The sequence below is a fragment of the Mercenaria mercenaria genome, chromosome 12 (assembly GCF_021730395.1).
Source record: "Mercenaria mercenaria strain notata chromosome 12, MADL_Memer_1, whole genome shotgun sequence".
NCBI lineage: Eukaryota > Metazoa > Mollusca > Bivalvia > Venerida > Veneridae > Mercenaria > Mercenaria mercenaria.
Window position 1 is genome coordinate 11,133,045 of NC_069372.1, and position 17,196 is coordinate 11,150,240.

Below are 17,196 nucleotides of genomic sequence, written 5' to 3' on the forward strand. Positions count from 1 at the left end.
GTTGCTTATATATCTTATTTAAAATATTTTCCAGCTCGTGAATTAACTCTAAATTTTCTAACACTGACACATCTCCGATGGTGAATTTCTAGTTGGATGGATGTATCGAAGTACGAAACTATTCACTACTTTGTTTACATTCCTGAGGAAAATGGCGGACGAAGCACTGTCCAGAGCTGGTTTACACTTTGATGAATTGAATAAAATTAGAGTGCTTGAACCAGATGTACAGTCTCAAACAGTAGAACTTAAAGAAGAATGTAAAGACTTTGTTGACAGTAAGTTTTAAAGTTTATTCTTACCTACTGCCTTGTAATCATATATTTTACGTTTTGGACAACTACCCCACCCATAAATTTATCATTATTTGCTAGCAGATACAGTGCTTGCTGTGAATAATATAAATATTTGTCCAAAAAAAAAAATACAATATGTACAAGTAGATCGGCAAAGATATTTCAACAGTGAGTGATATGGATTATACTGAGATTCTCATTGATAAAACACAGTATTTCATCAGTTAGCATAAGATAAAGGCAGTGGCTAGAGAACCGGAATCGGTTCCCTAGACAGCGAACTTATTCGTCCGGAACCGGTTCTCTAACCAAAATACCTTGCATAGGCTAGGGAACCGGAATTTTATAACACTGCCGAAATCCACTCTGTTTCTATAAGTAAGTATCATGCATATTATTAACTTAATTAATGTTACCATTTCATTCCATTTATCTGCGTTTACTGTCTCCAAAAGTGTACTTGCAGTGTTCTGTGTCCGCCATATTAATTGGAATGAAAACTAGTATGAAATGAATGCGTGGAAACTACTTTTTTTTTTTTTTTTTTTTTAAATAGCATTAATTTGTATTTGCATCATTACATGTTTATAGATGTACAAACAAATTTAATTGCCATTAAAACTTCTTGCAGATTATCTGATTACTTTATATATTGGTTTGAAACACCTCGGTATTACACATTCAAAGATATCTGATCAATACAAATTAACAGAAATTACTTAGTTTGTTTTAATTGTTTCTTTTAGTGTATTGTACCTTTTAAGTTTAAATTTCAAGTTTATTTCGGCTTGCTCCAATGCCGACGATTTCCGCATTCATTCGTACAAGTTTATCTTCCAATATGGCAGACAGTATGCGACGAGTACACTTTTGGAGACATAGTAAACACAGATAAATGAAAGGACATAGTAGCTTACTGAAATGGTGAAAATGATTAAGATAATAACATGCACACTTCCCAAAAGAAACAAAGTGAATTTTGACAGCTTTATGCATAGAAATAAAATTCCGGTTCCCTAGCCTATGCACGGTAATTTGGCTAGAGAACCGGTTCCGGATGAATAAGTTTGCTGTCTAGGGAACCGATTTCAGTTCTCTAGCTACTGCCTAAGATAAAAGATGATATTGGGTGCTGTTTGAAAAATCAACAAGGCCCTATTAAGCAAGGTGGAAGTATTGTCAATGGCATATGGCTGGTATTTATTATCGCCTAGTAATCGGCAACTTTGATTGATACGCTTCTTTAAAATATTCAGAATTTTCTGGTTTTAATTAAAATATGCCATGGCACTTTGAATTTGGCTGACACATTGTGCTTTCCAATAACTGCTATCTGACATTGTACATATGCACCTACAGTGACTTAATAAGAATGTGACGTTATCAGTGGCGAAAAACAAATAGATGATGTAGGTCAGCGGGCGACTTCCTCTGTGTAATACGAAATGCTCATGACGTCACTTATTATGCATTGCACAAAACCAGACCTGGGGTCAATTACTTTAAAATGTAATTAATTAAATTAAAAATACATTGAGAATTGTCCAGTTAAATTACAATTACCATTACATGAAATTTAGCAATGTAATTAATTAAATTACAATTACATTCTAAATTGTAATTAATTACATTCAATTACAATACCAAATGTGGTGCTTCTTACCTGAACACTGTAGCAAAGTTCTTTACTTTGTATTACATATACATGATAATTCACCTGTAAACGGATTTCAGTTATTTCAAAATTGAATTTAAGCTCAAAGTAAAATGTGTGTTTGCAGGAGAACATCACTCAGTCTTTGATATTATTGCAAAAGGAGCTAAAAGTTAGCCCTAAATTAATAGTTAATACATTGTCAAGGAGAATTCAGTTAGAAGATGCATGTAAAGTCAGGTCTGAATTTCTCTGAAGTTTATGTGATCATGGTTCTGCAATATGTTTCAAATTTAACTGGTATAGTTCAGTATTTAATCATTTACATTTTAAACATATATTTAAAGTTTTTATCCTTCACACTACATGTAATCGGAAGGACCACATTGAAAATAAGTTGTAAAACATTCATGAGCCATCCTAGAATAACTATGTCACTAAAACTGTAGAATACTCATAATGTCTACAATAATAATTATATATTTTATCTTGTACGACAGTGGTGTCAAATGCTATGTAGTTTGTATCATTTTATACAACAAATTTTATCACAGATAAAAAATGATTAAACTAAATGCTAAGCATTTCAATTTTTGCTCCGATAAAAATGTAAATAATAATGATGCATATAACAGTATCAAATCATAATTTAATCATTTTCTTCAAAACATAGTGACAAACATCATCAAAGATTACCAGTTGGTTCTAATAAAACAATTATATCAGAACAAAGGAGCTACATTGTATGTCCAAGGGATTAACACCTATCATAATATTCTATTGTTATTTTTCACAGCTATGAAACGCAAATTAGCATGTTAAAGTGAAGTGTCACTGGTAATAAACGTATATATACTATTTGTTCAAGAAACTGGATTAGCATGTCTTCTTCTTCTTTATAATCTTCCCTCCAGTAATGGAGAACCGCTATATGCGTGCGCCTTATTTTAAATCCAGTTGAATAGAATATACGTTTCACAGCTCTTGACACTATTAATTCCACCACCATAGAACGGAAACAGGAATTTCTGATCACTATTTACACTGTACAATCTTAAATAAAAACCCTGATAGAAACATAAGCTTATGTACAGGTGCAGAAGGAAAGATAGTCCTTGACTCTTTTAATAACATTTACTGCAGTATTTTATAACATTTATTTTATAAGTTTCACTAAGTTCATTCTTGCTGAATTCAGAGGAAAGTAATTTGAAAGTAATTGAAATGTAATTGCCAATTACACCCTAAAACTGCTCTGTAATTAATTAAATTACAATTACATGTAATTGATAAATGACCCAATTACAAATTACATTCAATTACATAGGAAATGTAATTCAATTGCAATTAATTACAATTACATTTTAATTACACCAGGTCTGCACAAAACCAAGATCAGGAGAAAATTTGCTTTTCAAAAATAATTTGCTTTTCACCACTAAAACATTCTTTTAACAATCATGTCTGGAATTTTGAAATACCTCAGTTATGCCAATTTTTAATAGTCGCTGCTTGTGACTCTTGTTAATGAACTGTAAGGGCAGGTAACTAGAGTCACGGATTGGGACAACCTTACACTAAACTTACTACAACTTTGTTTGTGAATTAATAAATTATACATAAGTTATTCAATGTAATGATCATAGAATCCATAATCGCAATCTGTTGATCAAAGAGCAGCATGCTACAAATTGTCGTATGATCGATACTATGGAGATCTGATAAGCAAGAAAAAACTGAATAAACAATTATACATATGACTGTATGCTGTATGTTTAGTACTAGTTAATTAGCACGACTTTCCTGGCAGCATTATCATGCGAGTAATGAAAATAATTGACACAATGGTCGTGAGGATTAAAAAAAGTATCAGTATGAAACTATGATTGCTGTGCATATAGCATCTGCCTCGGCCTAAAATACTCATGGCCGTTAGTTCTGTCACCACTTTTTCAACCAACAGAAGTGGATGAGTCTAGCTTGGCTATTAAATTGCCCACATAGTAGAACTTGGCTCCGTCTTCCTTTATTGGCATTTTACTATTTGCAGAGTATGTCGATTCCATTGCCAAGCCGAGTTCAGTCCACTTCTGTCTGATGGGGGCAGTTGTGTCCTGTAGGCACACATCTGGTTGTATCATTGTGAAAAAGTGTTGCGCAATATCACTAATAAAATTTTAGTTTTTACATAATTTGACAATTCTTGATTTAAAATGTTGCATTTTATTTTCAGAGATTGGAGACTTTCAGAAAATTGTGGGAACGTTTATTGAAGTTGTAGACAATGTCTCAAAAGAAGTGGAAAAGGAAAAAATGAAGGTACAGCTTTTATATTCTGCAATAACTGTTCAAATCTTTTGGTACTGACTGTATACGTACATACATTCCACATTGTTATTCAGGTTTCTTGAGAATTTTCTTGAAACTTTCATCAACATGTTTTAAGAAGTGATGTGCAGGTGAAATTAATCACATCATCAAATAGGTATTAGGTAAGTCCTCCATTAGTCTCCATCCGATGCCAGTTGAACTTTGGATCCAAGCACGTTGGGAATTTCATGTTAGATTTGTTCTCATTTGGCCTCTTTCTTGACTTGTATTTTATTCTGTCGAGCGTTGGGGTGTGGGGCATGTGTAATATTTTCTTGATGGATGTCGTTCTTGCTTTGCTGAGTAATCAGTGTCGAAATCTTCACTGATTCAAAACAAGTAAGTGTATAGATGTGAAAAAATTAAAGATGCTGTTTATACTACAGCAAGTATTGTAATTGCAGTATTTTTTTGCAAAATTATTACAATTTGTACCACTGATCATAAATGAAAGTTCAAAAACACCTTAAAGGTTTACCTAAGTAGTCTATTTCAAGTTTGTTTTTTTTTTCGTTTTAGGCCATTGGTTCTAGAAATTTACTGAAATCCATTGCTAAGCAACGAGAGGCACAACAACAACAACTTCAGGCATTGATAGCGGAAAGAAAAATGCAGTTAGAAAGGTAAGTTAAGTGGGTTTTGTGGCAGCAGAAGTGTCCAGGATGTCATCAACAATTTTCATAGTCTGAAATTTATATATTTTGGGGTTTTTTTTGTTTGTTTCATTGAAAGATCAAAATATCTTCCATAGAAAAGTTATTTGTTTTTTTTTCATTGATTTAGGGAAAACATCTATTGTTAAAAGGTGATTTTTAGCTCGACTATTCGAAGAATAAGTAGAGCTATCCTACTCACCACGGCGTCGGCGTCACACCTTGGTTAAGTTTTTCGTACCAGTCCACATTTTGACAAAGTCTTTTGAGATAAAGCTTTGAAACTTTCAACACCTGTTTACCATCATAATGGCCAGTTATAGGCAAGAGCACATAACTCCATCAGTGATTTTGGCTGAATTATGGCCCCTTTTGACATAGAAATCATGGTTAAGTTTTTCGTACCAGTTCATATTTTGACAAAGTCTTTTAAGATAAAGCTTTGAAACTTTCAACACTTGTTTACCATCACCATGGCCAGTTATAGGCAAGAGTACATAACTCCATCAAGGATTTTGGCTGAATTATGGCCCCTTTTGACTTAGAAATCATGGTTAAGTTTTTCGTACCAGTTCATATTTTGACAAAGTCTTTTAAGATAAAGCTTTGAAACTTTCAACACTTGTTTACCATCACCATGGCCAGTTATAGGCAACAGCACATAACTCCATCAAGGATTTTGGCTAAATTATGGCCCCTTTTGACTTAGAAATCATGGTTAAGTTTTTCGTACCAGTTCATATTTTGACAAAGTCTTTTAAGATAAAGCTTTGAAACTTTCAACACTTGTTTACCATCACCATGGCCAGTTATAGGCAACAGCACATAACTCCATCAAGGATTTTGGCTGAATTATGGCCCCTTTTGACTTAGAAATCATGGTTAAGTTTTCCGTACCAGTTCATATTTTGACAAAGTCTTTTAAGATAAAGCTTTGAAACTTTCAACACTTGTTTACCATCACCATGGCTAGTTATAGGCAAGAGTACATAACTCCATCAGGGATTTTGACTGAATTATGGCCCCTTTTGACTTAGAAATCTTGGTTAATATTTCGTACCAGTTCATATTTTGACAAAGTCTTGAGATAAAGCTTTGAAACTTTCAACACCTGTTTACTATCACCATGTCCAGTTATAGGCAAGAGTACATAACTCCATCAAGGATTTTGACTGAATTATGGCCCCTTTTGACTTAGAAATCTTGGTTAAGTTTTTCGTACCAGTTCATATTTTTTGTAAAGTGTTTGACATATGGCTTTGAAACTTTTATCACTTGTTTAGTATAATAGTCTCTATCTGTAGGAAAGAGAAAATAACTCTGTCATCTATTTTGGCTGATTTATGGCTCTTTTTGGACTTTGAAATTGGTTCTGTTTTCATACAAGTCCATGTTTTGTCAAAACTATTTGACATATGGCTTTTAAACTTTGAACACTTGTTTATCATTATGATTTCCATCTTTAGGCAAGAGTACATAACTATTTTGACTGAATTATGGCCCTTTTTGGACTTTGAAATTGCCTCATATATTGCCATTTAGTGCAAGACTTACCGAAATCAAAGTAATACAGGAACATTGTTTGTCTAATCTATTTATTTCTTTTTGTCTGAATATCCGTGGAAATATTTTGACCCCATTCTTCAACCAATTCTTCGAATAGTCGAGCACGCTGTCATCAGACAGCTCTTGTTTAAAAATCAACTTGTTACAATTAAGAACAAAAATAGTTATAAATGCTACATTTACGAAAAAAGTTATAAATGCATTAAGTTAGTGTATATTGCATTGGGTTTCAAATGTTCAAGGCTTGGTAGGTACAGACTTGGCTGGAAAAAAAGTGTGAAAATGTTTAACTTTGGGTATTTTAGCTTCAAAATTTGTGGGGGGCGGGGGAATATAATACTTGCCTTTGGGAATGGGGCCTAACTTTGGCCCCAAATTGGTTAGGAAAAAAACCTGCTTAGTAAACACTTGATGTACTATTTTCAGGAGAAATTGTTAAATCTTGTGCCCAGAAGTGAAAGATAATTGTATCTTGTATGTAAAACAAGTAAATTTTCTTTTTATTGTATGTATTTTTTACTGTTTTAACAAAATATTTACCCACACAACACCAAATGCATCTCCCAAAATCACAAGAAAATTGTTAATAACCCCACAGTTGAACCCAAAGTTTCCTTTATATTGATTACTGACTATTCCAAGGCAGTGTCCCTAATTGCAACTTGTTTTTTTGTCCATTTCATTTTATATACATGTTACATTTATTGTCTTGTATGTCAGTTGCATTTCTTCTGCTAGATCTTTCCACTACAGTTTCTGTTTGTAGTTGACCTCTTTTGCCATATTAGTGCTTTAGCTGTGTCTGCTTTTTTTTTACATGTAATAAAAAATCTTCCTCTTAATTGAAGTATAGTTATGAAGCTGTTATTGTTTGAATCCCCATCAGGACTGGTGTAGAACTCTTATATGCGAGGTTCCTGGCTCATTGAAAGTTAATCATTTATGCCGATTGCCCAGATCTCACTGCCCTTGCTTGAAATAATTCCTGTATATGCACTGAAAGTAAAGCTGAAAGGTAAACAATTTACCTTAATCATGTCAGTATGACACAAAACACAAGAAAAACAAACTAATTTAAATTTTGTTCCATGGGTGATTGTCAAGTTTTGATCTGTCAGAACATATTGATCTTTTAAATTATCTCTATAAATTAATCATTCTAACACGACCAGCGAATAACCTACATACATGTAGAGCGAAATCTATCTCGGGTTATTCTGCAATAAACCACTCGCATGCAATGACGTCATCCGATCCAGGTGCGTAGCACAGTCGTAAAAAGTAGTTACCATTTTTTCTAACACTTACTGATACTAGTATGTCGTGTTAGAATCAAAATAATAAGTTCCCAGGTGTGATTTATTGTAGAATAACCCGAGTTTTTCGTTCTTATGCGAAACAATATATCACTCAAGCCTACGGCCTTTGTGATATATTCTTATGCATAAGAACTCAAAACTCGGGTTATTCTACGACAAACCATGTTTGGGAACTTATTATTTCTTAATTATACCAGTTAGTCCATTCTCATCCATCAGTGGTTCGTCAAAATCCCGAGGCAAACTAGGGAATCATGGTAGACCTCGGGTATGCAAGATTGCAATGGGTAGGATCAGACATTCATTCCAAGAACTGCTACTTTTACAATGTTTAATATTTGGATCTTTTCTTTTTTTTTTTCAGATTGAGAATACAGTATGAAAACTTACAGAAAGAAGAAAGTGAACAGAATGAATTTATAGAACAATTTATTTTACAAAAATAGTACAGCTATATCCTGTTGATTTTTGTCTTTGACTTCATAAAATTCCGTCCACAATATCTCCTGATCATTTGAAGGGTTCATGTCTGAAATACTGAGAAAAATAATATTACTGTTAGTCTGATTCTGTCACTGAAGGTATTAAATCAGTACACTGCACAAAGTCTTGACTGGTACGTCATTGAGTTCTGAAAAATTATGGTCTCTGTGATGAATTTGTTTGTGGCAGTTTTATCAGATAAAAGTGTTCAAAATGTCAAGTTTTGTTAAGTCTTTAAATGTACTACTGGTATTTTAAGTAGCGGGAAAAAAACACTAGAAAGTCATAATAGCTCACAATGGTATTTTGGAATGACAAAGGGTAAAGTAGACATGGTAATCAGATGTGTAGTGAGAAATTATTTTTGTTAATCCTGTTGTACAAAATCAGAAATTGTTTTTCTTGACTGATGCGGCAATGGTTCCTTTTAATTAAGTGTATTGCTTATGTAAATAGCTACTGAAGATATTGTCTGGGAGGTTTTTCCTCATTAACATGTTAATAGGAAAAATAAGCCACTGTTCAAAAATTTGTTTTCAGAAATGACTTTGGTTAAATATGTCATTAAGTTGTATTGGAAGGATCACAGCACCAGTTTTATGTCAATTTTGCATACTGAACCGTCTTAATTGTAAGTGAAAAAAAAAAGAGAAAGAAAACAATAGAATTAAATGAAATCTATACAGCATTTATAATAAAAAAATCACTTATAATCTGTAAAATACATGTTGAAAAGCTATTGATAGCACTCCTCAAATGGAAAAAAAATAAGTACAGTCGAACTTCGTTCACTCGAACTCTATGGAACCAGCAAAATTGGTTCAAATAACTGGTAGTTCTATCAATCGAACAAAATTCATTGAACAGGGATATTGCCAGGACCTGACAAAGAGTTTGAGCTAAAAGTTGTGTATGAATTATCTGAGTTTGAGCGAACAAAGTTTGACTGAATATAGCAATACATTATAATTATCATACACATAAATTACCAAGGTAAATTGAATTTATTTTGAAATTTTATTAGACTGCTGTCTGTTTACAGAAATCATTATAGCAGTTTTCGTTTGGAGGGCAGCCCGTTACACGTTTCGGCTATTTCATCTTCAGTTTCCACATTTTAGTTGTGAAAGTTCAATATATGTAATTTATTTCTTTTTCACTGTGATACTGTAATGCTGTAAAATATTTGACTTGTTTTTTTATTAAATCCTATAAATATAAAAGCTTGTCGTCTTTCTATGCCGCCAGTTTTTTATGCCCCCACATTGCTGTCTGTACGTCACAAAATTTTGCGTTTCCAACTCCTCCCACACTATTAGTCTGATATGCTTCAAACTTTCACTGATGAACAAGCTTAATGTGCAGATGACCATAAAGGAAGGAACTTTTGCGGTGAATATTTTTACAGCAGTTATGGCTCTTTGATAGTTTTGCTATATAGAATATAGAGATAAATCTTGTGTGTCCAACTCCTCAAACACTGAAAGGATGTGCTTGAAAGTTTCGCATAAAAAGGACCTTGATGTGAATATGACCGTAACTAATGGACTTTTTTCTTTGGAATTTATTCTAGAATTATGACCCGTTCCTAATTTCGCAAAATAGGCCACAGTGAAGAAATTTGTTGTATTCAACTCATAAACTTTTTGAAAGAAGGATTCAAAGCTGCTCAGATGCAAAATCTTATTTGAATACAATTTGCAACAACTAACTTTTAGTCGAACATCCTTCTTGTGAAGATGGTCTGTACTAAAAACTTTGCTATTTAGAGGAAGGTGCAGTGTGTGGGTGCATTCGTGCTCAATAGACAACAATTCTAGTTTTTTTTCAGTATACGTAACTATGGATTATATAAGACATTTATATACAATGTATTCATAATTATACTGTTAAATGTGATGGCAATGTCATTCTTTTATTCTGTCCATCTGTCTGGAAGTTGTAAGCATTCAAGGCATTTAAAGAATATTCAAAATTGGCATGCAAGTAGAAAGTTATAAACATTTCAACATTTGATAAACAGTGGCTATTTTGTTTCCATAACCACCTTCATGTATAGCCATTTTCCTAAATTTCAAATACTTGTACAATATTGAAAATTCTTTCAGCCTTTAAAAATATACTTGGTTGAAAAGTCTTTTGAAAGTCTTGCTTTTCTTTCCAACATAATAATATGGTGAAATCGTCTGCACTTGGTAAACTGTTGATGTAGTAATTTCAACTGACTTTTGAATATAGCCTTAACTATAGAGCCAGGGACCTGCGGAACAATTCTTTTTATTGTACCTAATTTGCATCTTCCTATCACAGGAGCTCGAGGTCGGGAACGCAGATTTTTCTGCCTTATCCGGCCTTTATGTATTTACAGAGCTTACGGCCTTTATGAATATGACCCAAATTTCCCATAATCTCAACTTTCAAAAACTACTCACAAACTCAGGTATACTAAAAAACATAGTATACCCCAGTTTGTGAGTAGTTTTTAAAAGTTGAGATTATGGGAAATTTGGATCATATTCGTAAAGGCCGTAAGCTCTGTAAATACATAAAGGCTGGATAAGGCAGAAAAATCTGCGTTCCCGACCTCGAGGTCCTGTGCTTCCTATACCAAAATGTTAATGTTACCCATGTAACCTTATAACATTACACCTCTAAAAATAGTAAAGAAGTTCAATAACTGGAATTAAGTTTTCCTGTTATCAATTTGCTTTATATTTTTGCAATCATAATAGCTCTATATATATATTCCTATTTATTTTTTTCCGGTGTAATAAAACAAAAGAGCCATAGTGGCCCAAAATCACTTATCTGATCTGACTATTTTACTTTGAATATATGTTGACAAACTGAATGGTAACAACGGTGTATCGTATGAAAATCATAAAACAGGTCCAAGGATGCTACAGATCTAGTTTAATGAAGATCTGCCAAGCAGTACAAGAAGAAAAAGTAATTGAAAGATATTATTTGTAGCCCTAGTGTACCCTTAAAGGAGCCAAGTGTCCCCATTTAAACAAATTTGGGAGGGGACCTTATAGTGATGTTACAGACCAAGTTTGATGATGATCCATCAAGCGGTTCGTAAGGTAAGTTATTACCGTAAAGATATTTGTACTTCCAGCTATAGTGGCCCCTAAAAGGGGCCAAACATCCTCATTTGAATAAATTTGAGAGGACCTTACAATGATGCAACCGACCAAGTTTGATGACGTGTAGATTGTATAACACAGGTCACTTGGTCCAAGGTCAAGTTCACATCTGAAGGTCAGAGGTCATTATCACATCTTGCTATCCCTATATCGAAGCAGCATCTGGGAGTATTTATGTTGAATGTCAAACTCATTATGTGATACATATATCTGTATCTATTCTTATAGGTATTACATATCTAATTCATAAGGTGATTGAAGTCAAATTCTTGAGGTAATGTATGCTTTTCTACTGAGGTAACTATTCCATGTTCAGGCTTCCAAAACTACTGAAAACAAAAATCTGCTATTCTCTTTCCTGCCACAGAGTTATGGATGCCGACCACATGGTCAAAGAAAAACAACAACTGTTACAACAGTTACTTTTTATAATTACAATATTTACTATAATTAACGTTCATCTTACACTTTAACAAGAAATCTTTTTTTTATTATAACACTGTACCCATGATTACTAAGAGTAAACACTTGTAAACAGTAGTAACACTTGTATATCATGTAAAATAAAACTGCTATACAAAAGTCATTTCAGCCCATTAACAAAGAAATAATATATGTTTTAACACATTAGTCTATTCTAATATAAAAAATCAGCAACATTTGTCAATTACCCCTACATGTATAATATTTAACTTGACCTTTAGCTTGCTGGTGGCAAGTGGTTCTGCTTTTGCAACCAGTGCAGACCAAGATCAGCCTGCACGTACATGCAGGCTGATTATGGTCTGCACTGTTCGCTATTCAGTCGGTAAATGTTCACTGAACATCCCTTTGAATTATAAGTAGTACTGCCCAAATTGAATGATGGACCAGTCCATTTTAGAAATTTAGCAAGGTAAAGGTTACATGGTACAATGAACACAATAACAATGATAAAAATAAAGTCTCAATTAAAACAGGTCATTAACATAACATTGATATGTTAGCAATAGTAAAATAAAAGTAAACAGCAACTGTTACTGATAAAAACACATGTATCTAATAAGAGTAAAAATAATAATATTGTCACCACTGTGAAGACTTCATTCTACAGGATGAAAATGTTTCAAAGAGAGATCTTGCATATGTCAGAACTAAACAGTAGATATACTGTGAATTATGTATAGATGAGATCAAACGTGTCCTGTAAAATGATTAAAAAATATATTGTTTATTTATTTATTTATTTATTTATTTATTTGGGTATTACAGCGCACCAACACAGTATAGGTTATATGGCGCCAAACAGGACTACAAATTTTGGTTTCACATCTCATTTACATCGAAATAAAAACATGAGGTATGGAATCAAAATTTGCATACCTGCCGGAATCACAGACTTACAGCAAAACCAAGTGTTAAGACCCTATTAGTCGCCTCTTACGATCATGCAAGGGTAAGGCAGTGGTTCCAATTCTTTTCATACACAGATCGTCCCAGAACCATATGAGGCCAAAAATATATTGTAGACTAACAAAATGAATAAACGAGCTGTCCGTAAGACAGCCAATGCTGGACTATTCAAATTTTGTTGTCCCAGAAGCAGGAATATTACCATAAATGTTAAAATATCTATAGTTTCAATCTAGTATCTGCATTAGTTTTGGAGATAGTAACTTGCATGCAAAACTAAAACCCAAATTTTCAAAGTTCAAAAGAGGACATAACTTGGCCCAAATGCATGTCAGAGTTATGGGACTTGATGCTATCACCTAGTTTTATAACTCCAAAGACACAAGTGAAGATTCAATTCCATATCTGAATTAGTTTTGAAGATAGTAACTTGCACGCAAAAAATTTGAACAGTCAAGCTGAAAAACAAGGAATATAAATGCAAACAATTTGTATCTTTAATTATAAATATAAGATTGGCATAAACCAGTAAATTTTGTATTAAGTAGATACAGCCTCTCTGTAATAAATAATATGATATCCACGCATATAAAAGTGCATAACATTAAATTCTGAATAAAAAGGGTGTATAATAAATTTAATATTGATGCCAGAATTATAGACTGTCATGTTCGAGATGATAAAATAACGCTTCTGCAAAGGTTTAAATTTAGTAACAGCAGAAACACCAAATTTTTACCTTAAATTTTAACTTACAATAAAAAGTTAGCCTAACTGATAAAATATTGGTACCCAAGCTGACACCTGGTTTATGATGATGAGTAACGACTCTTTAAAGTGTGAAACTGATAAAAAAAGAAAGGTTGAAAAGTGAAAGAAAAAATGTTAAGGTCAACAGTATTTTTTGCTTTGTTTGTTTTGGGTTTAATGCCGTTTTTCAACAGTATTGCAGTTATATAATGACGGGCAGTTAACCTAACCAGTGTTCCTGGATTCTATACCAGTACAAACCTGTTCTCTGCAAGACAATGTCAACTTCATCCCATGAAACAGCAGTGGAGGACCAATGTAGGGTCAACAGTAATATCTAGAGATGGTCCAGTAATTTACTTTATGCCTTAGGTAGAAGCCCCTTTAAGTATTCCTTTTAAGGTTCATTTGGTAGAAATGAATTTGGACACAGACATATAAACTGACTATCTTTGGAATATCACAACAACCTTGACATATTTTTTTACTAAAACAACTGACTAAAGCCAAGCATTGATACAAATATCTACTGCAGAAATATGGATTTCTACAACTTTTTAGAAGCCCAAGAATCCAATTTGACAATTTTACCTTCTTTCTCCTTTGGGAAATTTATATTAGAAATTTAAGTAATGAGAAATAATCATGTCAATCATTAACATTAAATTGTCACTAAGTCAAGAGGGGTGTATAATTTGGTATGTTTAGTATGGACAAAGCATCAGATAGTCTTTCAAATAATTCCTTTCCATAATGATCACACTTAGGAAAAGTGGTCTTCATTATACATGTGGTCTTTTGCATCAGGGACCATCCCTGCATCAGTTGCAAACCATAAATTGGGTTCCAATATTTCACCCCGTAACAGCTATTTTTCTTGACCCCTCACCCCCAACCCCCATAACAGAAAAAATTGATGCTTTTGGAGGGTCCAGTTTCCGATGGTTTCTATGGTTATTTCAAAAAGTCCATTTGTGCTTGGGCATCAGGGACCAACCCAGCATCAAATGTTAGCCAAAAATCGGGTTCCAAAATTTCACCCAAAATCAGCAATACAATTTTAGTTTACTATAATAAATTGTTGTAAATGATATATTTCAAAGTAAAAAAAATTCAATAGATTTCCTCTTTTTTGTGTGTGTACTTTTCATCCACAAAGCGCATTTTCACAAAAAAATTATAAAAAAAAACATCTAAGAAAGGACAACATACTCTCTGTTGCACCAAAATGGTGCCTTAGACATGAATAATTATTCTTTTGGCCTTACTGTACACTTATTTCTTCTGTCTGTTCAGTCTTTCTGGTATGGTAACACCCACAATGGCAACCAGCCAATAAACTGTCCCAAACAAAACAAAAACAAAACTGATATCAAACGGTGGTCCGATAGCTTTAGATGCATATCCAACTGTCCAGGAATACAGGAATCCCCCTACTAGCGGCGCTAAAGACCTGTGAATACAGAAGCTTTTTACAGTAAATTCGACAACAGTTGAAAACTTTTCATTGACAGCACTGCCTTCTACAAAATCAAAGCAAGAACAGCGTCAATAAAAAAATTTTAATATATAATGCAGTTTACAGAATTTTATTTCACGTTTTTCAGTAGTTTATGGAAATGATTTGGCGGATTGTACTTGACACCTGCTCAGTTTCGAACAGTGAGATTTTCATGTTATTATTATCTCAGAACTACATGTACACTTGAACAAACAGAATATGAATTACATATAAGCATAAGTTCTTTCTAAAATGTACATCAATGAAAACATAGAAGCATATAAACAGGCTTGCAGATGTGTACACTATCACTTTAAAATAAATAAAAACAAGAGCCATGTTAGACATGGCCAATCCCCCCGCCGGGCATATTATAATTGAAGGCTAAAGTCCCTGGCAAATTAGTGTCTGAAAGTATTAATTTTGGGGAAAGCTTTGAAGAACCATTTAGTTGTGGTCCGCATCAGGGGTTTTAAAGATGTGAAAGAAAGAATAAGTCAGTGGTGAGGTGGTTTACTGCTAAATTTTATTAATTTTCATGAACAGTATAGCTATGATGTTTTTCTATATGGCTACTGTAAAAAGAAGGAATGGAAAGCTAACAGGGAACACGAGTGCCAGAATGTCACAATATATGCCCGTCACAGCAAATTTCTTTACTCTAGCAGCTGTATTTGCAAATGGAATTTTAATTTTGTGGTTGTTTAGTAATCATTGTAAGTCTTTTGTTTTTCTAAGTCCACAAAAAACTCCTTACCAGGTAGATATCTTAAAATACAAGTAAAATTGGAAAGTAACATCCATGCTGTACCACAGAAAAGTGGTCTTGTTTTTTCCCTACGGTCAATTATAAAAAAGTTACAATATAAGTTATTTATAGTAACAACAAAGGGGAGTTAATCTTAAAAAAAAAAAAAAAAAAAAAAAAAAAAAAATTGCAAGTCCACAAAAAAATCTTTACCAGGTAGAGATTGGTCAAAAAACACCTCAAAATTGGATGTAGCATGCATGTTGTACTACAGAAAAGTTGTCTCGATTTTTCCCTACGACTAGTAATGAAAAAGTTACAATAAAAGCTATTTAAAGTAACAACAAAGGGAGGTAATTCTAAAGAAGGGAACTGCGCATGACACTTCGTCTCATGATGGTGTATAATTGTGCCAAGTTACATCAAAATCCCTCCATGCATGAAGAAGAAATGCTTCGGACAATGTCATTCTTGTATCTGACCTTTGGCCTCTCAGTGTGACCTTGACCTTAGACCTATGGGCCTGGATCTTGCGCATGACATTCTGTCTCGTGGTGGTGAACATTTGTGCCAAGTTATATCAAAATCCCTCTATGCATGAAGAAGAAATGCTCCGGACAATTCTTTTTAAGAAAATATGATAAAGGGGAATAACTCAAAAAATAGGCAAGGTAGAGTTATTGTTCTTGCACACTGCACTTCCTCCCAATGTGTTCTATCAGTGTATGAAGTTTGAAGAAAATCCCTCCAGTACTTTTGGAGTTATGCTCCGGACAAAATTTTTTAAGAAAATAAGATAAAGGGGAATAACTCAAAAAAAAGGCAAGGTAGAGTTATTGTTCTTGCACACTGCACTTCCTCCCAATGTGTTCTATCAGTGTATGAAGTCTGAAGAAAATCCCTCCAGTACTTTTGGAGTTATGCTCCGGACAAAATTTTTTAAGAAAATAAGATAAAGGGGAATAACTCAAAAAATAGGCAAGGGAGAGTTATTGTTCTTGCACACTGCACTTCCTCCCAATGTGTTCTATAAGTGTATGAAGTTTGAAGAAAATCCCTCCAGTACTTTTGGAGTTATGCTCCGGACAAAGATCGTTGCGGACGGACGGACGCACGCACACACGCACGGACGGAGAGCATTTCTAATATCCCCTTCGCCTTTGGCGGGGGGATAAAAAAAAATGATGGGTAAAATTGCTACAATTTGGTAAAAACCATTTAAAGGAAACTTTATTTCATAGGCAAGATTAAAGTATCCTTAATTTGTAAACACCAGATTTTCAATTTAAACTTGAAATTTTCTTGCTAAAAACGT

The 17,196-nt window shown here is 33.5% G+C and overlaps 2 protein-coding genes across 2 annotated transcripts in view; one reads left to right on the forward strand and one right to left on the reverse strand.

The window, feature by feature from the left end:
- Positions 1–118: 118 nt before the first annotated feature.
- On the forward strand, positions 119–8,991 carry LOC128547218 (intraflagellar transport protein 20 homolog). Its single transcript, XM_053519190.1, has 4 exons — positions 119–278; positions 4,184–4,269; positions 4,840–4,943; positions 8,223–8,991. The coding sequence occupies exons 1-4, from the start codon at positions 152–154 to the stop codon at positions 8,302–8,304; spliced, it is 399 nt and encodes a 132-aa protein (XP_053375165.1). The 5' UTR covers positions 119–151; the 3' UTR covers positions 8,305–8,991.
- A 2,909-nt stretch (positions 8,992–11,900) lies between these two features.
- Positions 11,901–17,196, reverse strand: part of LOC128547219 (uncharacterized) — a 30,822-nt gene continuing 25,526 nt past the window's right edge. Inside the window, exon 14 of the mRNA XM_053519191.1 lies at positions 11,901–15,085. Coding sequence (XP_053375166.1) covers positions 14,908–15,085 — 178 coding nt within the window. The 3' untranslated portion in view covers positions 11,901–14,907. The remainder of the gene's footprint in view (positions 15,086–17,196) is intronic.

Coding starts and splice junctions, on each gene's coding strand:
- LOC128547218 (XM_053519190.1), top strand. CDS start 152: ATGGCGGACGAAGCACTGTCCAGAGCTGGTTTACACTTTGATGAATTG. Junction 4,270..4,839: donor TGGAAAAGGAAAAAATGAAG/GTACAGCTTTTA, acceptor TTTTCGTTTTAG/GCCATTGGTTCTAGAAATTT. Junction 4,944..8,222: donor AGAAAAATGCAGTTAGAAAG/GTAAGTTAAGTG, acceptor TTTTTTTTTCAG/ATTGAGAATACAGTATGAAA.